The sequence below is a fragment of the Mustelus asterias genome, chromosome 1, assembly GCF_964213995.1.
Source record: "Mustelus asterias chromosome 1, sMusAst1.hap1.1, whole genome shotgun sequence".
NCBI classification, from domain to species: domain Eukaryota; kingdom Metazoa; phylum Chordata; class Chondrichthyes; order Carcharhiniformes; family Triakidae; genus Mustelus; species Mustelus asterias.
The window spans coordinates 114,430,559-114,458,097 of record NC_135801.1 but is presented as its reverse complement, the minus strand read 5'-3'; the positions used below and the strand labels follow the sequence as shown (position 1 = coordinate 114,458,097).

General features: G+C 43.3%; 1 protein-coding gene across 1 annotated transcript in view; it reads left to right on the top strand.

Moving 5' to 3' along the window:
* The window catches only part of scfd2 (sec1 family domain containing 2), a 278,578-nt gene that overhangs the window by 52,731 nt on the left and 198,308 nt on the right, over nucleotides 1–27,539 (top strand). Inside the window, exon 4 of the mRNA XM_078217208.1 lies at nucleotides 17,937–18,112. Coding sequence (XP_078073334.1) covers nucleotides 17,937–18,112 — 176 coding nt within the window. The remainder of the gene's footprint in view (nucleotides 1–17,936; nucleotides 18,113–27,539) is intronic.

Genomic DNA, 27,539 nt, shown 5'->3' with positions numbered 1-27,539 from the left:
GTGATTTACTTTCTCAAACAACCACCCCCGGCCTCACACCCAACCTCCCCAACATTTTCTCTCCTGATGAATACTGCCCTTGGGCTTTTTTTGTCTCCCTTTCCCACAGGAAAGGTGCAATCACTCTGCTGGGGGTATACTACAGGCCACCCAACAGCCCACGGGAAGTGGAGGAACAGATATGTCAGGAGATAGGGTTGTTGTAGTGGGAGACTTCAATTTCCCTGGTATAGACTGGAAAGTGCTTAGGGCTGGGGGTCTGGACGGGGAGGAATTTGTAAAATGCGTACTGGAAGGTTCTTTGGGACAGTATGTAGATAGCCCAACTAGAGAGGGGGCTATACTGGATCTAGTTCTGGGAAATGAGCCCGGTCAGGTCGTCAAAGTTTCATGTGGCAAATAGTGACCACAACTCTGTTAACTTTAGGATAGTAATGGACAAGGACGAGTGTTGTCCTAAGGGTAGGGTGCTAAATTGGGGGAAGGCTAACTATAGCTGGATTAGGCAGGAATTGGTGGCCGTTGATTGGGAGAGGCTGTTCGGGGGTAAGTCCACGTCTGGCATGTGGGAGTCTTTTAAGGAATAGTTGATAAGGCTGCAGGACAGGCATGTGCCTGTAAAAAGGAAGGAAAGGAAAGGTGGGATTCGAGAGCCGTGAATAACCAGGGAAATTGAGGATCTGATCAAAAAGAAAAGAGAGGCGTATGTTCGGTCCAGGCAACTGAAAACATGATGCAGCTCTGGAGGAATACAGAGAGAGTAGGAAAGAACTCAAACGGGGAGTTAGAAGGGCAAAAAGAAGTCACGAAATGTTCTTGGCAGATGGGATTAAGGAGAATCCTAAGGCATTTTATTCATATGTTAGGAACAAAAGAGTTGTCAGGGAAAAAGTCGGACCTCTCGGGGACAAAGGAGGGGAATTATGCTTTAAACCCAAGGGAATAGGGGAGATCCTAAATGAATACTTTGTATCGGTATTCACAAAGCAGAGGGACTTGTTGACTGGGAGTGTCTCAGAGGGAGGTGTTGACCCGTTAGAGAGAATCTCCATTACAAGGGAGGAAGTGTTAGGTTTTTTAGGTAACATTAAAACTGACAAATCCCCAGGGCCTGATGGCATCTATCCTAGACTGCTCAGGGAGACAAGAGATGTAATTGCTGGGCCTCTGACAGAAATCTTTGTCTCTTCGTTGGACACAGGTGAGGTCCCTGAGGATTGGAGGATAGCGAATGTGGTACCGTTATTTAAGAAGGTTGGCAGGGATAACCTGGGTAATTATAGGCCAGTGAGCTTGACGTCCGTGGTAGGGAAGTTGTTGGAGAGGATTCTTAGCGACAGGATGTATGCGCATTTAGAACGGAACAATCTCATTAGTGACAGACAGCATGGTTTTGTAAGAGGGAGGTCGTGCCTTACAAATTTGGTGGAGTTCTTTGAGGAAGTGACAAAAACGGTTGACGAAGGAAGGGCCGTGGATGTCGTCTATATGGATTTCAGTAAGGCATTTGACAAAGTCCCTCATGGCAGGTTGGTTAAGAAGGTTAAGGCTCATGGGATACAAGGAGAGGTGGCTAGATGGGTAGAAAACTGGCTTGGCTACAGGAGACAGAGGGTAGCAGTCGAAGGGTCTTTTTCCGGCTGGAGGTCTGTGACCAGTGGTGTTCCACAGGGCTCTGTACTGGGACCTCTGCTATTTGTGATATATATAAATGATTTGGAAGAAGGTGTAACTGGTGTTATCAGCAAGTTTGCGGATGACACGAGGATGGCTGGACTTGCGGATAGCGATGAACATTGTCGGACAATACAGCAGGATATAAAGATAGGCTGGAAAATTGGGCGGAGAAATGGTAGATGGAATTTAATCCAGATAAATGCGAAGTGATGCATTTTGGAAGAACTAATGTAGGGGGGAGTTATACAATGAATGGCAGAGCCATCAAGAGTATAGAAACACAGAGGGACCTAGGTGTGCAAGGGCACAAATCCTTGAAGGTGGCAGCACAGGTGGAGAAGGTGGTGAAGAAGGCATATGGTATGCTTGCCTTTATAGGACGGGGTATAGCGTATAAAAGCTGGAGTCTGATGTTGCGGCTGTATAGAACGCTGGTTCGGCCACATTTGGAGTACTGCGTCCAGTTCTGGTCGCCGCACTACCAGAAGGACGTGGAGGCTTTAGAGAGAGTGCAGAGAAGGTTTACCAGGATGTTGCCTGGTATGGAGGGTCTTAGCTATGAGGAGAGATTGGGTAAACTGGGCGTGTTCTCCCTGGAAGGACGGAGAATGAGGGGAGACCTAATAGAGGTGTACAAAATTATGAAGGGTATAGATAGGATGAACAGTGGGAAGCTTTTTCCCAGGTCGGAGGTGACGATCACGAGGGGTCACGGGCTCAAGGTGAGAGGAGTGAGGTATAACTCTGATATCAGAGGGACGTTTTTTTACACAGAGGGTGGTGGGGCCTGGAATGCGCTGCCAAGTAGGGTGGTGGAGGCAGACACGCTGGCATCGTTTAAGACTTACCTGGATAGTCACATGAGCAGTCTGGGAATGGAGGGATACAAACGAATGGTCTAGTTGGACCAATAAGCGGCACAGGCTTGGAGGGCCAAAGGGCCTGTTTCCTGTGCTGTACTGTTCTTTGTTCTTTGTGACTTTATCACTTCTGCTCTGGTTATATGCATTCTATCTTTCTCCATGGTTCCAATGATTTTCCTGTGATTGAATGAGCAAAACTGTACATCGTACTTTGAGGCTGAACCGATGTCTTTTGTATTTAGTGCCTCTGAAAACAAACTCAATTTTATTTATTTTCCTATCTGAAATTCTTCTTTTGAAATTGTGACTTGGATCTTCATCAAGTCAGGTTGACTCAGGAGCTCTCAAAATGGTGGGTGGGCCCCAAATGCAGTATTCCCAGCACCATTCCCATTTTGTGCAATTTTCTGGGAGTACCTTTAAAGGATTCAGGCTGCTTCCTGTCAGAAGCCTGCATCCGGCACTCCTGACCGGGCCAGCTCCATTGCACAGGTAGGTGCTTCCTCCTCCCTCCGCAATATTTATGCAGTCGGGCCAGGTTATTAAAGAGACGTGGTTCACAAGCTCTCGGAGGAGTCGTGAACGCTAGTGTGCATGAGAGGACCTTTTAAACGGTAAGGAAATATCCCCCTCATGCCCCCAATGCCAACGTACAACTTGATTGGGAGCCCAGAATCTATTAGAATAACAGAACACCTGCTCCCCAGAGGAATCGGTGATGATTGACAGCTCAGACGGTCAGTTTCACAATCTTTGTTTGCATAACTCAAATGCTTTCAAGTGTTGTGGCTTTTGTAACTTCAAAGGGCTTGAATGACTGACACTTATAAATGATCGAAGGATTATATTTTTTCAAAGCTTTTTTTAAAAACACATATCTCTTTGCACTGTGATGCTTATTGGTTCTAGAAATTGTATGATGGGCGTGGAAGTGGCAGAGTCTGTCACAAGGAGCAGGGTGGTGGGGATTTAAGTTGGCACCGGGAGCATGATATCCTGAGGGGTGTTTGATGGAAAGGCAGAGCCTGGCATAAGGGGTATGAGGGGCTTGAAAGGATAGATGGGGTAAATGAGGTGGCTTGGGTTGGGAATGGGAAATGTTTGGAGGGCAAGAGGGGAAGGGGTGAACTTTGGAGGCCCCTTGTGTATTTTTTCCCCATGGGACAAAGTCCGATAGCACCGAGATGGGCTTTTGAAACAGCCCTCTTTGGCACCTGCCAGCCCCTGTGGCTGCTTCCCCACTTTCCTGGATCAGCTGGCCCATTCTAGCTCACACCTGGCCCTCAGCAATGAAGATCCCAATTTGGTCGGCACTTTCTCCTGAAGTGGGCAGGCCAAGCTCTTCCTGACTCCTCCTACAAGAGGGTGAAAATTGAGGCCAGTATGTCTGTTTTGATCTCTGTTATGTGAGTGAATAACATTAGCTTCAAATGGGAAATAAAATTGGCCTAGATGTAAAAGGCAGTAAAATTCTCCCTTTTTTTCCCCCTAATACTTTCAAGGGTTTAACATTTTATATTTCAGTTTTAGAATCATAGAAAGTTTACAGTACAGAAAGAGGCTACTTGATCCATCGTGTCATAGCCAGCTGAAAAACAATCCACTCAACCTAATTCCACCTTCCAGCATTGGGTCTGTAACCCTGGAGGTTACAGCACTTGAGACGCATATCCTAACACCTTTTAAATGAGTTAGAGGATTTCTGCCTCTGCTACTTTCAGGCAGAGAGTTGCAGGTCCCCTCCAGTTATTTAAAAATGAAAAGAGTAAGTAAAGTGAGTCTTGGTCCTCTAGATTGAGAATGGGAAGTTAATAGCAGATAATAAGAAAATGGCAGATTAAATTAGCAAATAATTTGCTTCTGTCACCATTATAAGAGAATACAAAAAATATTTCAGATGAGGTGGTGGGAGTAGTGGTGTTGTCAGTGAACTAGTGATCCAGGGCAATGCTCTTGGGGTTTGGGTTCAAATCCACCACAGCAGATGGTATAATTTGAATTCAATAAATATTTGGAATTAAAAGCATACATTTGACTCCAGAGCCACAGCAATGTGGTTGACTCTTTGCTGTCCTCTGAAATGGTCTAGCAAGCCACCAAGTTCAAGGGCAATTAGAGATGGACATCAAATGCTAGATCTTGCCAGTGACGCCCACATCCCATAAAATAACAAAAAAAAAGCTCGCGATGTGGCACTGAGAAAACTGATGGATCTGTGGGCTGATAAGTCTCCGGGTGCAGGTGGACTTCATCTGATGATCTAATGAAATAGTATCTGCATTGGTGGTAAGTTTTCAAAATTCCCTAGATTCTGTTTAGGTTCCATCAGACTGGAAAGTGGCAAATATCATCAGTCTGTTTAAGACGGGAGGCGGAAACCAGGAAATTATAGGCCAGTTAGCTTGACATCTGAAGATGTTGGAATTAATCATTAAAGAGGTTATAGCCAGATACTTAGAAAAACTCAAGGTAATTGGGAAGAGTCAACATGGTTTTATGAAAGGGAAATCGTTGAATCAGTTTATTAGTTATTTGAAGGAGCAACATGTGCTGTGGTAAAGGGGAACCTTTACTTGGATTTCTAGAAGGCTTTTGATATGGTGCCACAAAGGTTATTGTGGAGACTAAAAGCTCATGGTGGAGGGTGTAATATATTAGCATGAAGAGACAATCGGTTGGTTGGCTGGCAGAAAACAGTAGGCATAAATGGGTTTTTGGCTGATTGGCAGGATGTGACAAGTGGGCCTATGCTGGGTCCTACACTTTACAATTTACATCAATTACTTGGATGAGGGGAGTCAAGACATGGGAGCTACATTTGCAGGTGACACAGATAGGTAGGAATGTATGTTGTGAAGAAGACATATATAGCTTGCAGATGGATATAAATAGGTTTGAGTCAGAGGGCAAATATCTGGCAGATGGGCAGCACAGTGGCATAGTGGATAGCATTGCTGTTTCACAGCGCAGGGACCTGGGTTTGATTCCAGATTTGGATGACTCTCTATGTGGCGTTTGCATGTTCTCCCCATCGGTCTGCGTGGGTTTCCTTCGGTTCTCCAGTTTCCTCCCCCAGTCCAAAGATTAGGTGGATTGGCCATGCTAAATTGCCCCTTGACGTCCCAAGATGTGTAGATTAGGGGGATTAAATACGTGGGGTTACGGGTCTAGGCGAGGTGCTGTTTCGGAGAGCAGACTCAATGGCCGAGTGGCCTGCTACTGCACTGCAGGGATTCTATAGAGTATAATGTGAAGTTGTTCACTTTGGCAGGAAGAATAAAAAAAGCAGAATATTACCTAACCAGAGAAAGACTGCAGAATTCTGAAGTGCAAAAGGATCCAGGTGTTCTAGTGCATGAGTCATAAGAAGTTAACATGTAGGTAAAGCACGTAATCAAGAAGACTAATGGAATGCTAACCTTTATTACAAGAGGAATTGAATATAAATGTAAAGATGTTGTGCTTCAATTATACAGGGCATTGGCAAGACTACATTTTGAATACTGTGTGCAGTTTTGGTCTCCTTACTTGAGGAAGGAATGTAAATGTGTTGGAGGTGGGTTCAGAGAAGATTTACTAGGTTGATGCCTGGAATGAGCAAGCTGCCTTATGAGGAAAGGTTGAATAGGTTGGGCTTGTTTCCACTGGAGTTTAGAAGAGTGAGGGGTGACTTGATTGAAGCATACAAGATCCTGAATGGCATTGACAAGGTGGACATGAAAAGGGTGATTCCTTTTGTGGATGAGCCCAGAACTAGGGGAACTGTTTGAAAATTCAGGGTCACCCTTTTAGGATCGAGCTGAAGAGAAATATTTTCTGAGGGTTGTGGGATGTTGGAACTCTCTGCCTCATAATGCGGTGGAGGCAGAGTATTTTTAAGGCTGAGGTAGATGGATTCCTAGATAACAAAGTGATAACAACATCTAGCTAACAAAGACACCTATGTCAGACTCCTATTTATTGGCTCAGCCTTCAACACCATTATTCCCACGAAACTCATCTCCAAACTTCTGGACCTTGGCTCCTCCCTCTGCAACTGGATCCTGAACTTCCTAACCCACAGACCACACTCAGTAAGAATAGGCAACAACACCTCCTCTACGATCATCCTCAACACTAGTGCCCCACAAGGCTGTGTTCTCAGCCCCCTACTATACTCCTTATAGATCTATGCTTCTTATACATTTCCCTCCAACTCGATTTTCAAGTTTGTTGACGACATCACCGTAGTGGGTCGGATCTCAAACAATGACTAGACCTAGTACAGGAATGAGATAGAGGAACTGGTGCAGCAACAATAATCTCTCCCTCAATGTCAACAAAACGAAGGAGATTGTCATCGACTTGAGGAAGCGTAAAGGAGAACATGCCCCTGTCTACATCAATGGAGACGAAGTAGAAAGGGTCGAGAGCTTCATGTTTTTAGGTGTTCAGATCACCAACAACCTGTCCTGGTCCCCCCATGCCGACACTATATCTAAGAAAGCCCACCAACACCTCTACATTCTCAGAAGACTAAGGAAATTTGGCATGTCAGCTACAATTCTCTCCAATTTTTACAGATGCACCATAGAAAGCATTCTTTCTGGTTGTATCACAGCTTAGTATGGCTCCTGCTCTGCCCAAGACCGCAAGAAACTACAAAAGGTCGGGAATGTGGCCCAATCCATCACGCAAACCAGCCTCCCATCCATTGACTCTGTCTACAGTTCCCCCTGCCTCAGCAAAGCAGCCAGCACAATTAAGGACCGGTCATCCTTCCACCATCTTCTGTCGGGATAAAGATACAAAAGTCTGAGGTCACGTACCAACCAACTCAAGAACAGCTTCTTCCCTGCTGCCATCAGACTTTTGAATGGACCTACCTTGCATTAAGTTGATCTTTCTCTACACCCTAGCTATGACTGTAACATTACATTCTGCACTCTCTCGTTTCCTTCTCTATGAATGGTATGTTTTGTCTGTATAGCGTGCAAGAATCAATACTTTTCACTATATGCTAGAACAAAGAAAATTACAGCACAGCAACAGGCCCTTCGGCCCTCCAAGCCTGCACCGACCTAACTAAAACCCCCTACCCTTCCGGGGACCATATCCCTTCATTCCCATCCTATTCATGTACTTGTCAAGACGCCCCTTAAAAGTCACTACCGTATCCGCTTCCACTACCTCCCCTGGCAACGAGTTCCAGGCACCCACTACTCTCTTTGTAAAGGATCTGCCTCGTACATCTCCTTTAAACCTTGCCCCTCGCACCTTAAATCTATGCCCCCTAGTAATTGACTCTTCCACCCTGGGAAAAAGCTTCTGACTATCCCCTCTGTCCATGCCTCTCATAATCTTGTGGACTTCTATCAGGTCTCCCCTCAACCTCCGTCGCTCCAGTGAGAACAAACCAAGTTTCTCCAACCTCTCCTCAGAGCTAATGCCCTCCATACCTGGCAACTTCCTGGTAAATCTTTTCTGTACTTCTCCAAAGCCTCCACATCCTTCTGGTAGTGTGGCGACCAGAATTGAACGCTATATTCCAAGTGTGGCCTTGTCACAGTACATGTGACAAAAATAAATCAAATCCAGATAGATTCTTGTTAGGCAAGGAAATCAAAGTTTATTTGGGTGGATGAGAATGTGGAACTGGAAACAAACCGATCAACCTTGATGTTATCGAATGGCAGAGCAGGCTCAGGGGGGCTGAATAGTCTACTTCTGCTCCTATTTCATATGTATTATCCTCTGGGTGAAAATGTTTCTCATCTCCTCTCTAATCTTTCTACCAGGCACTTTAAATCTATGCCGCCATGTCACTGACCTATCTGCTAGGACATATAGTCATGATGTGGAGATGCCGGTGTTGGACTGGGGTAAGCACAGTAAGAAGTCTCACAACACCAGGTTAAAGTCCAACAGGTTTATTTGGTAGCAAATACCATAAGCTTTCGGAGCGCTGCCCCTTCGTCAGATGGAGTGGATATCTGCTCTCAAACAGTGCACAGACACAGAAATCAAGTTACAGAATACTAATTATATTACATGTACTGTGACAAGGCCGCACTTGGAATATAGTGTTCAATTCTGGTCGCCACACTACCAGAAGGATGTGGAGGCTTTGGAGAGGTACAGAAAAGATTTACCAGGAAGTTGCCAGGTATGGAGGGCATTAGCTCTGAGGAGAGGTTGGAGAAACTTGGTTTGTTCTCACTGGAGTGACGGAGGTTGAGGGGACACCTGATAGAAGTCCACAAGATTATGAGAGGCATGGACAGAGGGGATAGTCAGAAGGTTTTTCCCAGGGTGGAAGAGTCAATTACTAGGGGGCATAGATTTAAGGTGCGAGGGGCAAGGTTTAAAGGAGATGTACGAGGCAGATCCTTTACACAGAGAGCAGTGGGTGCCTGGAACTCGTTGCCAGGGGAGGTAGTGGAAGCGGATACGGTAGTGACTTTTAAGGGGTGTCTTGACAAGTACATGAATAGGATGGGAATGAAGGGATATGGTCCCCGGAAGGGTAGGGGGTTTTAGTTAAGTCGGGCAGTATGGTCGGTGCAGGCTTGGAGGGCCGAAGGGCCTGTTCCTGTGCTGTAATTTTCTTTGTTCTAGCATAAAGTGAAAAGTATTGTTTCTTGCACGCTATACAGACAAAACATACCGTTCATAGAGAAGGAAACGAGAGAGTGCAGAATGTAATGTTACAGTCATAGCTAGGGTGTAGAGAAAGATCAACTTATATAATTATATTACTAATTAGTATTCTGTAACTTGATTTCTGTGTCTGTGCACTGTTTGAGAGCAGATATCCACTCCATCTGACGAAGGAGCAGTGCTCCGAAAGCTTATGGTATTTGCTACCAAATAAACCTGTTGGACTTTAACCTGGTGTTGTGAGACTTCTTACAGGACATATAGGCCCTTCCTATTCACTCTATCTGTGCCCCTCACAATTCTGTACATCTCAATTAAATCTCTCCTCAGCCTCCTCTGTTCCAAGGAGAACAACCTCAGCCTCTCCAATCTTTCCTCATTGCTGCATTTTTCCAGTCCTGGCAACATCCTCATAAATTTCTCCTATACCCTCTTTTGGGCAGCATTTTTAAAAATTGTAAGATGGAGCACACTGTGTACCAAACTTACCGCATGAACCAAATTCCCAGCTCCACCCTCTATCTAAATCTCACTCAGGTGTAGTATTCTGTCATTGCAGTTTGAAAAAAAACTGTCCCCTATATAGGCCCTGAGTCACTGGCTAGTTTAGTTTCCTGTTACAGTAACTAACATCAATTAAATCAACTACTTTCAGCTGATCTGACAGGTGAGTATCGCTGCCAGGCAATTCCCTGTTTAACAAAGCTCTTTACCTCACTTGAAGTTGAAGGCTGTTAGTTTTATGTCAGATTCTATATTTAAATGAGAGAGAAACTTACCATGTGAACCAAATTTCCAACTTCACACATCTCACTCGGGTGTAATCTCCTGTCCGTGTGGCCCTGACTGTTCCTCCAACCTGTTGTATATTTTGCTATTTAGAGCATATTTCCATTCTGATTTCTTTCGAAAATCAAAGGATTAGTGAGTGGGCAAAAATTTGGCCAGATGGAATATAATTAATATAGGAAAATGTGAAATTATCCACTTTGGTAGGAAAATAAAGGAGCTGAATATTATCTAAATGGAGGAAGATTGCAGAAGGCTGCAGCACAGGAGGGTTTTGGGGTCATCTTGTGTCAACCCCAAAAACTAGCATGCAAGTTCAGCAGGCTGGAATCTTGACCTTTATTTCAAAGTGAATGGAGTATAAAAATAAGCAAGTTTTGCTAAAACTATACAAGGCACTAGTTAGGTTATACCTGTAAAATGTGAAAAGCTTTGGTCCCCTTATCTAAGGAAATATATTCTGGCATTGGAGGCAGTCCAGGGAAGATTGATTAAGTTGATCCTGGGAATGGAGGGATTTTCTTATGGAGAGAGGTGGAGTAGGTTGGCCCTGTACTCATTGGAGTTGAGACGAATGAGAGGCGACCTTATTAAGACATAAAGGATTTTCAGGGGGCTTGACCAGGTACATACTGAGAGGTTGTTTTTTTAAAGTTTATTTATTAGTTGTCACAAGTAGGCTTAACATTGCAATGAAGTGATCGTGAAAATTCCCTAGTCACCACACTCCAGTGCCTGTTTGGGTGCACTGAGCGAGAATTCAGCTTGGCCAATGCACCTAACCAGCACGTCTTTTTGACTGTGGGAGGAAACTGGATCACCCAGAGGAAACCCATGCAGACACGGGGAAAAGGTGCAGTCTCCACACAGACAGTGACCCAAGTCGGGAATTGAACCCGGGTCCCTGGCGCTGTGAGGCAGCAGTATTAACCACTGTGCCACCAGCCACCCCTTCCCTTTGTGGGAGAGTCTAGGGCCAGAGGACACAATCAGGGTTGTCCATTTAAGACAGAATTGAAGAGGAGTTTCTTCTCTGAGTGTAGTGAATCTATGGAATTCTTTACAATAGGGGGCTGTTGAGGTTGTGTCATTAAGTATGTTCAAGGCTATGATAGGCAGATTTTTAATCAGATTTTTAAGGGAAGCAAGGGTTATGGGGATAAAACAGGAAAGTGGAGTTGAGAATTACCGGTTCAGAGCAGCCATGATCTCTTTGGTAGAGCAGACTCGATGGGCTGCTACTGCTCCTATGTCTTATGGTCTCATCGTTTGCTTTCTATGCTTCAATATATCTTGCTTTTAGCCATGATTTTATACTTCAAGCTATGGACCTTAATCTTTGCAACAGACATCATAGCCAAATAAATATATCAGATATTGCACATCAGTTTCTCTGAATTTGTTAATTTATTTGGAATTTTAATTATTTATAGAAACTGGAGCATCTATTCAGCCACCCGCATACTCTACCATTATGTAAGATCATGGCTGATCTGTTCCTCAACACCATTTATTTACTTTTATGCTTTACACCCTTACCCAGCACAAATCTATACATACCCTTTGAAAATTTCTACTGACTCAGAATCCACCATTATTTTGGGAAAGTTCCATATTTCCACAAACATTTGTGTGGAAAAGTGCTTCCTGATTTCACTCCTAAATGGCTTAGTCCTAGTTTCAATATTTGCTCTGGATTCCCTCACCAGAGGAATTCCTGATCTGTATCTATACTCTATTGAATCCCTGATTGATTTTAGACACCTGGATTGGATCAACCATCAACCTTCAACCTACTAAACTGAAGGGGATACAAAGCAAGTTTTTGCAACTCAACATCTTAATTTATTCCTTAAGCCCTAGTTTCATTCTGGTGATTCTCTGCTGTATCGCTTCCAGGGCCAATATATCTTTTCAGAGGTCCTGAGATTCTGCAGATGCCATCTGGTATGATCTGTCCCTAAATTCTTTTTGCCTGTCCTTCCTAAGTGTTACGTTTCATCCAAAATGATGGCTTCCATTTGGCTACTACTGATGTGAGGCCAAGTTACTTCTTGGTTTATCTCTTGAGCACAATATCTGCTTACAAAAAAATCTGGATTTCATTAAACCTCTATGACTCATCTTTTTAATATTGTTATTAATTGGTCATCTATGTTTTTCTTTGATACAACAAGACTTGCATTTATACTGCAGGGGTTTTTTCAGAGGCTAAGTACTGAGCTTAACTTTAGCTAATACGAAGACTGGTGAAAGGTGTTCTTTATTGACCAATGTATGCTGGGAGAGAAGGATTGGGCAGTCCAGCACTTCTCTGAAGTTACATCACAGTGGCAGCACAATTATACATCTTCCAAAAAACATTTACCCGCTCTCTGGCTCATCCCAGTTGGAAGTGAACCAATCATCATTAGTACAGGTCAATCACTATTACTAACTGTCACATACCTTGGCCAATTATAGATATTCTCTGACAGCATGGGAAAAATAAGTCCTAGCGGTTTCTGCCTGACTTTCCCATGGCCACCTGTTGCCTGTTCTCGACTCTCTTATCTGATTGAAGGCTTTGTCTATTCATTAGGCTGTCTGAGTTTGCCCTTGGGTTATAAATTTTTTATTCATAAGGACTATCTAGAGTCCATGCCAACAAAGGCTATGCTTCTGTGAGTGTATTGTTATAAAGAATATGGTACACTTTATGGACTATTTTCCCATGATGCCTTACAACTCTGTGCCATTAGCCAAGCTGGAACACACTTTTCAGAAATACATGTTTAAGTTCTCTAAATGTGGTTATATGTGTTTCTATGCAGACAGTACCTCTGTAAATATATATATATAAGGCAGTCTGTGATTCTTAACTTAAGCAAATCCACTCTGTTCTAATAGTCTTTATTAGTGTTTTAAATCCCAGAGTATTTTGAAGTCCTCTAACAATACCACACTTGTTAAAAAAATATTGCTTCACAGTGGGGGTTAGAAGAAAAAATATAAAAGATGAAAGCTATAACAGAGCAAACACACAGATATGATGAGAGTTGGGAGATTGATGAAATGCTTGGGTGAAATAGAGTTGTTTTGGGAAGATTTTTCAAGATGGAAAGAGAGGGATGAAAAGTGAAACCAATCCTGGAGATTTGAATCCAGGCAGCTGCAAATTCTGATAACAACCGTCAGGCAAACAGAGAGTGACAAAAATCCAAAGCCAAATGATAAAAGGATATGAGAGAGAATCTAAGGTTGGTAGAAATTGAGCAGGTTGAGGCTGCAAGGTAATTGAAGGTCAGAAAGTACCTCTTGTGTTTGGTGCATTAGTGGACAGTGTCCAAAGTGGCGGAACTGAAGGGTGATTTAGTGCAGAACATGATCCAAGTTCCTGAGATTGGACAATTTGGAGTTTGTGAATGAGAAGAGAGCAAAGTTGACATTGGAGAAACTGAGTCTAGATACAGTTGGAGCCTAGCGAAGGGTTTCAGCATTGGTGAAAGGCCGGTACGCTTGCAGAAATAGAAGTGTGCAGTCTCCAATGTCAAGAAATGGGGGACAAGTCTCCCAAAAAGTGTCGAATTTGCATAAAAACTGGAGTAAATCACACGTCTTTTTAGCAGGAGTTTCAAAATGAATCTCCCACACACTGTTCACCACAAAGTGCACTAGCTTGAATCCTGTTGAAAATCAGTGGGCGGGGCGATTCCCGCTGGAGAGGCCGGCAGTATCGCGTTGAGCAGGCCACTGCGCATGTGCCGATCTGTCAGTGTGGTGATTGGTGCATGTTCAGTAGCCCCACACCGCTGGCCTCCCGATCACTGGCTAGCCTCGCGACCCTTGCATCACTGACCATACAATCCCCCACCATGGCCTGATCGCTGATCCCCCCGGATTTACCCCCCTCCCTGCCACATCCGATGGCCAGCCTCGATTGCTGGCTTCCCTCCCTCAGCCCGAGTACAGAGTGGCAGTGGGGCCCTGCTCCCTTGGCACTGCTGGATGCCCAGTGGGCAGTGCCACGGTGTCCCCTGGGCATTGACTTTGTCCCTTGGGCAGTGCCAGGGAGCCCAGGTTAGCAATGCCAGGCTGGCAATTCCCAGGAGGCACCCCCCCCCCCTCTCTCCCCAATCTCCTGACCCTCTGGGGAGGGCCTCGGTCTCGATTGCCCCCCCTCACTCCAGCAGGGTGGTGGGGGGGATGGCACACTAGGGGGCCGGAGATTTCAGTCCCGGGCCTGCTAATGATATTTGAAATATATGGGAATGAAGATTACCATAATTTACACCGGAAATCCGGCTACCAGAGACTCGCGAAGGCCATTGTGTGCAGCAGGGAGCTCGCGAAACGGCCTCTCCTCCAGTCTCCTGGCCTGCTGTGCTACAAAAGCAATGCAGTGGGATGGGAGAATCGCCCCTCTGGAGTTTAAAGCTCAGCTCTGGAACAAAGAAAATGCCATGATTTTTCCTGGTCTGATTCAACCTGAAGTATTAAATGTGGAGAATTTATGACATTGTCTGGAAATCATGGTTTTGAACTTCATTATGCGGAGTTAAAAGCAACTTCTGACTCATCCACGACGTGCTGTCAGACTGGTATGTAGACATCATTAAAAGTTAGTGCACAGGTAAAAAACATAATCAAAAAGACTAATGGAATGTTGGCCTTTTTCTCCGTACTCCATCTGGAGTACTGCATTCAGTTTAGGGCACTGAGTATCAGAAACGATATATTGATCTTGAAGGGGATACAACACAGTTGGAATTATATCAGGGTTTAAGAGGTTAGGCTATGGGAATAAGTTTGTAATCCTCTACATTTTACAAGGTTGATGTATGATTTAATCAAGTTGTTTGAAATGATTGTAAGGCGACTCATTTTTGGAAATACAATGGTTGCATTCGGACTGATCAAAATTGAATCACCTGAAGGCAATTTTTTGTAGCTGGCCATTGCATATCCAGCTAGGAACTCGAGTGGTTTTGAACGTGGAGGTTGTTCCTATAATCTGTTCTTGCCCTCCACTGTAAATCTAGACAACATTTCTTTAAGCATCTCTTTGTCCTTTGGTGCCCACTCTTAATTGAATGATCCTTATGCCTCCGATCTGTTATGAATGTTTTTGCCGTTTCTCTTCAACTATCAGTCTCATTCAGTATTCAGTTCTCATCCTTTTTGGTTCCCTTCGGTGTTGTTGCTATTATTCTTGTGTTTCTTTTGTATTACTTGTATTAAATTTTATTGCATGTCAATTTCTTCAGACTTCAATTATGATGTAATCTGTTTGTTCATGCAAAACCTTTAGCCTCAAGTTAGGGATGTTTTTAATCAAAACTTGATGGTCATGTGTTTTAATTACATCCCAGCACTGGTCTAGTATTTGTCTCCCATTTTCTTTGTCCATCTAATTAATGCTGGAACTCTTCATTCCCTAAAATTTGCCTTTTCCAATCCAGCAACTTTTGCTCATGCATTTTAAAAAATCTATTCAAACTATCAGTTGAATTGTGTTGTTGGTGATCCAAATGTTCTATCTTGTTGATCACTTTGCTGGTCATCAGCAGCTCCAGTGTGGAATTGTTCCTCATGGAATTTGTAAACGAACCTGAATAAGCATTGCAGAATCCTTGCTGCTTGTAATATAACTCAACTATGAAGAATACATTTTAATCAAAGCATTTGAATAAAGCTGCACTGCACAAAGAATGAAGTTGAATTTAGACAGAGAAGTTTATTGTATGCTGTTCTCTGTTCCCTAATGGCTCAGTTAATCATTGGATAGAGTGGAGCTGACTCTCAAAAAGCAGGAAGGTAGCAGACTCAAAACCTTTAAATTTCTGCCCAATTCAGCCAATCTCTGCTAGAATGGTGTTAGTAATGTTGCTGCAGTTGGTTTCAATGTTCTTGGACTGACTAATGGGGGGAAGCAATGCAAGTTTCTAGTTTGACTGGGATTCCCAAATACCTTGCCACTCCTAATGAATTCTAACTTGGACAAGGAAGGAGCTGTATTTTATCCTCGGAGAGAAAGGGAGGAAAACAAATCTGCCAAGTGAGCTAACAATTATCCTGAAATTTTGAAAATAGTCAAGTGAATTCTTTCTTCATTTTACCCTCCTCTTTGTTTCTGCCTTTACATTTAAACAGAAGAATCTGGATTGATATAAATTGTTGCATACTTGAGCACACATATCTTTGGATGAGAGAAGTTCTCTTCAGAAATAATTTGTACAACAAATGAAAAAACAGTTTTGTGACGTAAGCTATTTTTTGGAGGGTTTTACCTCTGTCTACTAATCACATACTGTACATTTCAAAATTATAAACGCTGGGCAGAATCATTATCTATTACCTGCCTGCAGATTACAGCAACTGCAGCAGTTCAAGAAGGTGACTCATGACTACCTTCACGAGGACAATTTAGGATGGGCAAGAAATGCTGGCTTTGCCAGTGATTTTCAAATCCCAGGAAAGAATAATAAAGAAAAAAACATCACTTCTTTCTGACCAAGACTTGCATTTTATATTTACGGAGTACAGACATATTTGGTGGGATTTTCCAGCTGTGTTCACCCCAAGGCCGAAAAATCCCGCCTGAGGTCAATGGAGGTTTCCTGTCCTGTGACGGACGGGATGGAAAACTTCTGCCCATTGTCTTTTCATTATTTTGAAGGAGAACTGCAGCTGCCATTATTCTTGCCACCGCTGTTCTGCCCCTTTACCTCTTCCATGCTTACCATCCAAGGTCCAAAACACTAATTCCAGGTTAAGCAGCGTTTCTTTTTCAATTTGGTCTATAGCATTCGCTGCTCCCAATGTGGTCTCCTCTATATCAGAGAAACCAAGCGTAGACTGGGTGATCACTTTGCTGAGCTCTTTTGGTCTGTGCGCAATCAGGACCCTGACCTTCCGGTTGCTTGCCATTTTAACACACGATCCAGCTCCCATGCCCACATGTCTGTCCTTGGCTTGCTGCAATGTTCCAGTGAAGCTCAACGCAAACTGGAGGAACTGCATCTCATCTTCTGGCTAGGCACTTTACAGCCTTTCAGTCTCAACATCGAATTCAACAACTTCAGATGATTAGCTCTACCCCACTTCGACCCTTGTTTTCATTTTATTTAATTTTTTTTACTGTTCTCTACCTTTTTATTTCTTTATTGTATTTCTTTTTTCTTCTTCCCGCCCACTCTTTCCCCTTTCCTTACCTTGTCTCCCCTTTGCTTCCCCTTCCCCCATTATTTTCCATGCCGTTTAGTTTTGACCAAGCGTCAGCTGGACTCGAAACGTCAGCTCTTTTCTCTCCTTACGGATGCTGCCAGACCCGCTGAGATTTTCCAGCGTTTTTTCTTTTGGGTGCCATATGAGTGGAGTTGCCATCAGCCATTTGCCTGTTTTAAGATGAACATTAAAGTTTCCACACTGTTTGAAGAAGAGCAGGACATTTTCCCAATGTCTTGGCCAACAATTGTACTTGAACCAAAAAAATGCAGATTGACCATTAATATTCTATGTGGCACCTTGCTTAAGTTGACTATCACATTTCCCTATAAAGCAATGACTACACTTCAAAGTAATTTCTGTAATGTGCTTTGGCTCGAGAAGGAAAGAACTTGCCTTTTTGCATCTCAGCACTTTACAGCCCTTGTATTAATTTTTTTCACTATAAGAAATGGTTGTAAAAAAATAGTCTTGGGTCAGTTTCAGAGAATATTTGCTTATGTCCCTTCCTGTTTCTGTTGTAACAAAGCACATGATCATTAAAACTTAGCAGGGTTGTGAAGTCAAGGCTGCACAAATGCTATGATAGCTTTTGAAAAAAGATATTTCTCATCACAGGGCATTCACAGTTGTAAATATATTTTTCTTTTCATAAAGTTGATCTGTTTTAGTCATCATAGAGAAAGAGGCCTACTGACTAACTTACCAATTTAATTCTGAATGTACCGGTAATGGTTTCCATGCATCCTTTTACTTCTACAGGGAGAGTCACACCTGAACAGCTTCACTCTTATGTCCAGTTATTTAAGAGCAATTTAAAAGCTTTGGAAAATCACTGTGGGATCTTGCAACTTACCATGGCAACAGTGCAGACTTTGGGACATGCGTGCTACTCAAAATGGGACAACTTCCTTGCTTTTGAAAGGCTGCTCCTACAGGTTTGTCATTCATTTTTTTTCTTTCAATGGCTATCTCAATATTTCATGCATAATGGAATTAATCTCAAAAGTCGAATCTATTATGAGAACAAATATCAAATCTTATGTCATATTCAACACGAAACGTTAATTCTGTTTCTCTCCCCACAGATGCTGCCAGAACTGTTGAGTTTATCCAGCATTATTTGTTTCCATTTCAGATTTCCATCTGAACTATCTTCAGCCATCAGTGCCAAGTGGGTGACCCATCTCATCCTCTTCCTGAGATCTTGTCAGGGCCCAGGGCCCTGCTTGTATCCAATACCTTAGCTGTTTCTTGATGCCTCATCGAGCTAATTGAATTGGCTGGAGACTGGCATCTATGATGCTGGGGAACACTAGAATAGGCTGAGATGGATCATCCACTCGGCACGTCTGATGTTTGCAAATTCTTCAGCCTTATCTTTTGTACTGATGTGCTGGGCTCCCATCATTATGGATGGAGATATTGGTGGAGTCTTCTCCTCTGATTAATAGTTTAATTATCCACCACCATTCACAACTGCATTTGGCAGGACTACAGAACTTTGATCTGATCTGTTGGTTGTAGATTGCATTTTTGATAAAGAGTGCATGAATTTTTAAAAAGGGAATTGATAAATAGGAAAATATAAATGTATGGAAAAGATGCAGGAAAGTGGGATTATGCTGGGATTAGGCTGTTGTGGATAAAAGCAATGGCACAGTTTTGACAGGCTGATGTCTGCACAGTCTGAGTCACAGAGCAGCATTGTGAACAACATCTGTGGCAGATTTGGCACCAGGGATCTAAAATGCAAAGAAAGTATTACTAAAAGTAATATAGCTTCCAGAAACCTGCCTTCACTACAGCACAGGAGTGTTAGCTTTTGGCAAGTTAGACAATCTTGATGTAGTTTTACTTTTGATTTGCTGCCCCTTGAAATAAGCTCCTAATCCTTTGTCTTGTCTTTCTCTTTCTACATTTTCCCAATAATCTTGCTTCCGTCTTTTGGAAAGAACTTGTATTTAGACTTAAAATCATAATATTGAGAGACAAGTATGTAGGAATGTGTTCTTTGTAATGCCTGATCTACCTGCATGACCTGCAACCAAGTTCAAGCAGGAATCAAGGGAACAAAGCAGCTTGGACATCAGATGTCCTGACTGCTATAATTTCTGTTGTTAAGTCGGTATTGCTTTCCCTTTGTTTTTATTGATTAATCAGAGAATTGGATGTCATCCAGTAAAATTACAAGGGCAATGAAGTAATGTGGTAAGGACTAAGGTGCTTTTGAAAACAGCCTGAAAGCATATCAGAGCTGATATTTCATGGTGATTGACAAGTATATAGAGATTAGGAACAGAAGAAGTTGTCAGTGGTTATCTGGGGCGTTATGTGAACAACAATCAATTGCATCCCATTTATGGCTCCTATTTTTTGTGATTTCTGATTTTCTGTTACTTTTGTGAGTAGGCTCAAACATGCGTGCAATTTTAAAAAGATAATTACTAGTTATTGCAGAAGAGGCAAATACTGCATAATAGCAGGGATTGAGCCCTGGCAAGTAGCACAGGTTTTACGCCATTTAATTTTAAAAACTGTTTTGACGAAGGAAGAGCGGTGGATGTGGTCTATATGGACTTCAGCAAGGCGTTCGATAAGGTCCCCCATGCAAGACTTCTTGAGAAAGTGAGAGGGCATGGGATCCAAGGGGCTGTTGCCTTGTGGATCCAGAACTGGCTTGCCTGCAGAAGGCAGAGAGTGGCTGTGGAGGGGTCTTTCTCTGCATGGAGGTCAGTGACCAGTGGAGTGCCCCAGGGATCTGTTCTGGGACCCTTGCTGTTTGTCATTTTCATAAATGACCTGGATGAGGAAGTGGAGGGATGGGTTGGTAAGTTTGCTGACGACACCAAGGTAGGTGGTGTTGTGGATAGTTTGGAGGGATGTCAGAAGTTGCAGCGAGACATAGATAGAATGCAAGACTGGGCGGAGAAGTGGCAGATGGACTTCAACCCGGATAAGTGTGTAGTGATCCATTTTGGCAGATCCAATGGGATGAAGCAGCAGTATAATATGAAGGGTACCATTCTTAGCAGTGTAGAGGATCAGAAGGACCTTGGGGTCCGGGTCCATAGGACTCTTAAATCGGCCTCGCAGGTGGAGGATGCGGTCAAGAAGGCGTACGGCGTACTGGCCTTCATTAATCGAGGGATTGAGTTTAGGAGTCGGGAGATAATGCTGCAGCTTTATAGGACCCTGGTTAGACCCCACTTGGAGTACTGCGCGCAGTTCTGGTCACCTCATTACAGGAAAGATGTTGAAGCCATTGAAAGGATGCAGAGGAGATTTACAAGGATGTTGCCTGGATTGGGGGGCATGCCTTATGAGGATAGGTTGAGGGAGCTTGGTCTCTTCTCCCTGGAGAGACGAAGGATGAGAGGTGACCTGATAGAGGTTTACAAGATGTTGAGAGGTCTGGATAGGGTAGACTCTCAGAGGCTATTTCCAAGGGCTGAAATGGTTGCTACGAGAGGACACAGGTTTAAGGTGCTGGGGGGTAGGTACAGAGGAGATGTCAGGGGTAAGTTTTCACTCAGAGGGTGGTGGGTGAGTGGAATCGGCTGACGTCGGTGGTGGTGGAGGCAAACTCGTTGGGGTCTTTTAAGAGACTTCTGGATGAGTACATGGGATTTAATGGGATTGAGGGCTATAGATAGGCCTAGAGGTAGGGATATGATCAGCGCAACTTGTGGGCCGAAGGGCCTGTTTGTGCTGTGGCTTTCTATGTTCTATGTTTTCATTCATTCAGTTTGCAACTGTGATTGTCCCCATATTGTAGCTCATTGTCAAGAATGCAAACATTCATATTTTCAGCCGTATCCTTTCCCTTAACAGATTGTGGGTGTGGCAGGAGCCTTGGCAAGTAGCTGCAGTGCATCTTGCATTTGCTACACACTTGTGTGTCAGTGGGGAATGTTTAACATGGTGAATGGTGTTCTGATCAAGTGAGCTTTTTTGGACTGAACAGTGTTGAGCTACTTAACTTCTGCTGGAGTTACTCTCATCTGGGCAAGTAAAGAATATTCCACCATTCTTCTGACTTGTGCCTTGTAGATGATTGACATGCTTTGGGCATGGAGGAGGTGAGTTATTCACCACTAAGTACTTAGCTATATAAGACCCTCGTCAGACCCCATTTGGAATACTGTGCTCAGTTCTGGTCACCTCATTACAGGAAGGATGTGGAAAAGATTGAAAGGGTGCAGAGGCGATTTACAAGGATGTTGCCTGGATTGAGTGGCATGCCTTATGAGGATAGGCTGAGGGAGCTCGGTCTTTTCTCCTTGGAGAGACATAGGATGAGAGGAGACCTAATAGATGTTGAGAGGCATAGATTGGGTGGACTCTCAGAGGCTTTTTCCCAGGGTGGAAATGGCTGTTACGAGAGGACACACGTTTAAGGTGCTAGGGGGTAGGTACAGGGGAAATGTTCGGGGGAAGTTTTTCACACAGAGGGTGGTGGGTGAGTGGAATCGGCTGCCGTCAGTGGTGGTGGAGGCAAACTCAATAGGGTCTTTTAAGAGACTCCTGGATGAGCACATGGGACTTAATAGGATGGAGGGTTATAGGTAGGCCTAAAAGGTAGGGATATGTTCGGCACAACTTGTGGGGCCGAAGGGCCTGTTTTGTGCCGTAGTTTTCTATGTTTCTAAGTTCCTAGCCTCTGACCTGCTGTTGTAACCACAGTATTTCTATGCTGATCCAGTTCAGTTTCTGATCAATGGTAAGCCCCCAGGATGTTGACAGTTTGGGATTCAGTAATGATTATACCATTAAGAAAAGCATTTATATAATGCTTTTCTCCACTACCTCAAAACTTTTTAGAGCCACAAAATTATTTTCAAGTATTGTTACTGTGGGAAATGTGGCAGCTAATTTGCACAAAGCAAACTCCCAAAGACAACAATGTGATAATAATCAGCTGATATGTTTCTGTGATGTTGATAGAGGGATAAATATTGGCCGAGACATCAAGAATAACTCCTAGTCTTCTTCAAAATAGTGCTGAAAGATATTTTACATTCACCAAAACAGGTAGATGTGTCACCAGTTTAACATCTCATCTAAAAGGTGGCACCTCCAACAGTGCAGCATTCCTTTAGTATAGCACTGTAGTGTCAACTTTGATTTTTGTGCCCACGTTCCGATGTGGGACTTGGACCCATAAGAGGCAAGAGTGCTACCAACTAGGCCATGGTCATTGCACAGCACTTAGAATCATAGAATCCCTACAGTGCAGAAAGAGGCCATACGGCTCATTGAGTTTGCATTGACTCTCCAAAACAGCATCCCACCCAGACCTTCCCCTCCATCCTATCCCTGTAATGCCCCGCATTTACCGTGGCTAATCCATCTAACCTACACATCTTTGGACTTCTGTGGCGTAAATGTTACTTGACACTTTTCAGCCCAAATCTGAATGTTGAGCCTGTCTTAAGGGAAAAGGTATCAAGCTAAGGACTGTGGCAAAGTTATTATTTTCCAAGTGTAAATCTAAATGTACTTTTATAAATTGTTTGAGGATCAAGGCACTGATGAAGCAGCAAGAAAAAATACTAGAATAATGCCAGAACTGAGAGGTTATACCTGTCAGGAAAGATTGAACAGGCTGGGCTGAGGGGTGACCCTGAAAGATGGAGACCCTTAAGGTTATGAGAAGATTTGATAAGGTTGACAAAAAGCAAGTGTTTCCATTTGTAAACAAGATCAGAACTAATTCACGAACATCAAGGTAAGTTAGTCACTAGTAAATTCAATACAAAAAGTTGTTAGTATGTGGAACTTGCAGAGAGTACTCGAGGTGCATAATGTGGATGCATTTAAGAAGAAACTAGATGAGTGTATGAGGGACAGGAGAATTAAAGGATATCCTAATTACACTGATAGATTAAGAAGAATATTCAAGTGGAGCATAAATGCTGGCATGACTGATTGGGTTGAATGCCTTATTACTTTCCTGTATAAAGTCTTCAAAAATGTCACTCCAGTAAGACTTGCATTAAAGTAAAACTAATGTTTGGAAACAACTCTTTTATATCTGCACAGATTTTTGTATAAAATGGAAAATGTTTTTCTCCTTTTAGCATTTAGATTCCAACATAGTTTTAACAGAAGAGGCTGTGAATTGAGAGGAATTGGATTGGCTCTTTCTCTGATTGTTATTTTAACTCCAGAAGGGTACCGAGTTTCGCTGTGCCACTTCCCATTCATTATACTTCCAAGATTTGTAGCCATCCTGAAACACCATAAGATCCATTAGAATTAGGAGTGGGAAAAGGCCATCTGATCCAACGAGCAAGCTTTGCCATTCAGTCTGAGTTGATCTGAATGTGGCATTAACTCCGCTTTCCTGCCTGTCCCCTTAGCTTATGACTCCATTGTCCATCAAAAGTCTGTAAACTCAATGGTCCAGTCTCCACTATGGAAGAGATTTCCAAAGAATAATGAGCCGCTGAAAGAAGATATTCCTCCTCATCGCCATTTTAATGGGAGATCCCTTATTTGTAATCTGTGACCCCGAGTGATAGATTTCTCCATGAGGGTACACATCCTCTCAGCACCAATCTTGCCAAACCCTCTAATCTTGGCTGGCATTCGCCAGCCTCAACAGATGGTCTTTTGGAATCCCGAGGCCCCGCTGAAAGGAACATCAGCCAAAAATCGGGATTCCCGATGGGCATCAAGACAATCGGGATTCACCCAAGCAACCCAGCTGGCCCTGATCGGGATGCCACCCAATAATTATGCAGAGCCACTAATTGTAATACAATTCAGAGGAATAAGTGGTTTAATTTCCTCTTTTGCAGACCACTTATTCCCTTTAAAAAACCAAAACTGTCAATCAGGCTTAGAGTCAATGTTATGGTTAAGATCAATGGAGGTACTTGAGATACATTCAAGCATGAAGGCAAAAAACAGCTGTCTGGAACCTTGAAAATCCATTAAGTTGTCAATGGAAGCCTTTTTCAAAGCACTGCACTTTGAACTTGACAAAGATCAAAGGTTTCCAATGGAATAGAGAGGGATTCAATGGTTTCAGCTTGCTGGGAAGGCTCAGAGACTTCAAATCAAAGCTGTGTGAATATGTTGGGTCTGAGCGCACAGCTGTGAAGAGTGGAACCCCCCCCCCCCCCCATCCCCCCACAGGGTGAAGTTGATATTTCCTCTCTGTCAGAGGATTTAAAAGGATCTGCTCACACCTGCAGCTTCTGGCAGAGAGAAAGGGAAATCTCTGCTGCAGAATGGAATGCTGCAGTGATATTAAAGGCTGCCAGGTGACTGGGGAGCATGGAGATAAAAGTGACCTGGCCCCTTCCAAATTTTCACAGCTGACAGGCACGAATGAAGATGTTGCTCACAATGCTCCATGAAATCACCATGCCAGAGGTAATCTTCAGGTCTGCCAAGGCTAGAGGGGGCAGTTCAGCCACAAGACACCCATCATGGGGGAGAGAGGCAAGGGAAATACTTGGCCCCACCCTGAGACCACCCATGATGGCGCTTTCCTCTGCAGCTTGGCAGCAGTAGAGGGGCAAATTACTACTGGACTTACCTCTTTGATCCCTCTTGGATCCCAAGTTGCCAGGCCAGAGTGTCAATGGCAGTGGGGGCGGAATGCATTGTTGGCACTGTCAAGGCACAAGGCCTGAAGATGGATCTGAGTGGGGAGGTAGGGACTGGTGGGAGGTCTAAGGGGAGGCCTGGTGGCTGGTGGGAGGGGGTGGAGGGCGGTAGGGTTGGGCCAGGTCGTGTCACCTTTATGCCTGCATGGTAGGGGAAGGGGGGTGTGGGGTGGGGGGGGTGGGGGGTGGGGGGGGGGGTGAGTGACCTGTTATTTGAGTGATGCGGGGAGAATGCAGGTTGCTGGTGTTTTCCTGATCACTGGGAGGTCACTCTTTCATTTTTTGGGGGGGAGGGAGCCTGTCTCCAAGCACAGTGATCAGATACCCTTTTGATGCCACAATCCCGGAATATCGGGGCTAGCCCGCCGGTTCCCCAAGATAAACCTATTTACATCTTTCAGGTGAATCCCACCTGACAGATGCTGCCAGTGCCAGTGGAAAACATTCCCGTTTTCCCACTGGCATGGGCACTTAACCTGGCAACATGAGAATTCCATCCCCTATCTGGTTCAATAGAATCACATCTCATTCTTCTAATCTCCAATGACTGTACACTCAACCTTTCCTCATTAGACAAACTCTTCATACCAGGAATTGGCCCAGTGAACTTTGTCTGAACTGCTTCCAATGCAAATATATCCTTCCTTGAGACCAACACTGTCCACAGTACTCTAGATGTGGTATCGCCAATGCCCTGTACAGTTCTATCACTTTGTGGCTCAGCAGGCAAACCATTGTGTTATGATACTACAGCTGAAACCCTATTTATTTTACATCTGTATTAGTGATCACCTCTTGGTTTCTTGCTAAAAGCACATATTTGTGAAATGTATTTATTTTTTCTTCTTTTTCCGTTTAATATCTCTCTCCTTCCTTGTAGGGAACACTTTTCCCTACAAATTAACAAGCAGTTTACTTGCTGCTGATTCTCTGATTCCACAAGTAAATACCAGAGAGAATGTTTGTGGTTGTCTTTTCTGACAACCAGATGTTAGATCAAGAAAATAATGCAAAAACAAAAATTACAATCTACCATCATGGGCAGAACACATACAGACAAATCAATGTGAGATAAACTGTTTGTTTGCACATTATTTTTTTAACTGTTGATTTTATTATTCCATGGTGATGTAAAAAGATATTTCAAGTGAAATAAATGTTTGCTTGGCGTCACTACAGTTTGTATTGGTGTTTTCAATTACTTGGGGATATTTCCTGGCATGTTTTAGAAGGCGATTTCAGGACAGTAATGCATGTTCCAAAATCAAATACAGCAAAATAAACTGATATATGCATGTTAGCTTTTCAATTTCTTGAAAATTTGTGCATATCTGTAATAAATTTGCTTCACTGCTTGTGATTTGATTTGATTTATTATTGTCACGTGTATTAGTATACAGTGAAATGTATTGTTTTTTGCATGCTATACAGACAAAACATACCGTACATAGAGAAGGAAAGGAGAGAGTGCAGAATGTAGTGTTACAGTCATGGCTAGGGTGTGGAGAAAGATCCACTTAATACGAGGTAGGTCCATTCTGATGGCAGCAGGGAAGAAGCTGTTCTTGAGTTGGTTGTTACGTGACCTCAGACTTTTGCATCTTTTTCCTGATGGAAGAACATGGAAGAGAGAATGTCTGGGGTGTGTGGAGTCCTTAATTATGCTGGTTGTTTTGCCGAGGCAGTGGGAAGTATAGACAGAGTCAATGAATGGGAGACTGGTTTGCATAATGGACTGGACTTCGTTCACGACCCTTTGTAGTTTTTTGCTGTCTTGGAAAGAGCAGGAGCCATACCAAACTGTGATATAACCAGAAAGAATGCTTTCTATGGTGCATCTGTAAACGTTGGTGAGAATCATAGCTGACATGCCAAATCAATGTGATATCCTGAGAAAGTAGAGGCGTTGGCTTTATTAACTATAGCATTGGCATGGAGGGACAGGACAGGTTGTTGGTGATCAGGACACCTAAAAACCTGATGCTCTCGACCATTTCTAATTCGTCCCCATTAACGTAGATGGGGCATGTCCTCCACTACGTTCCCTGAAGTCGATGACTATCTCCTTCATTGTGTTGATATTGAGAGATTAATGTTGTCGCATCAGTTCACCAGATTCTCTATCTCTTTCTTGTACACTCTCTCATCATTGTTTGAGATCCAACCAATTACAGTGGTGCCATCAGCAAACTTGAAAATCAAGTTGGAGGGAAATTTGGCCACACAGTCATAGTAAGGGGCTGAAGACACAGCCTTGTGGGGAACCGGTGTTGAAGATGATCATGAAAGAGGTGCTGTTGCCTATCCTTACTGATTGCGGTTTGTGAGTTAGGAAGTCTAGGATCCAGTTGCAGAGGGAGGAGCCAAGCCCCGTGCCACGGAGTTTGCAGATGAGTTTCGTAGGAATAATGGTGTCGAAGGCTGAGTTGTGGTTATTATACAGTCCTGATAGGGACCATTAATGTTTAAATAAGCAATCCAAACATCCAGTAGCTAACTGACAGAACACAAAATTTCACATTTTAAACAAAACCAAACATTATTGTATAAAAACATTTAAACAAAGTCCTATTGACATAACACTGCAGCTTAAAAAGACTTGTGCTATAAACTCAATTACATTTTCTATTTCATCTCAAGAGTTTCCTTATCTTACGAAACTTTTAAGGTTCGTTCACCTTTCCTGGCACCAACTCAAAAGGTACTTCACTACTCTCCAGAATTAATTCTGATTTCTCTTCAG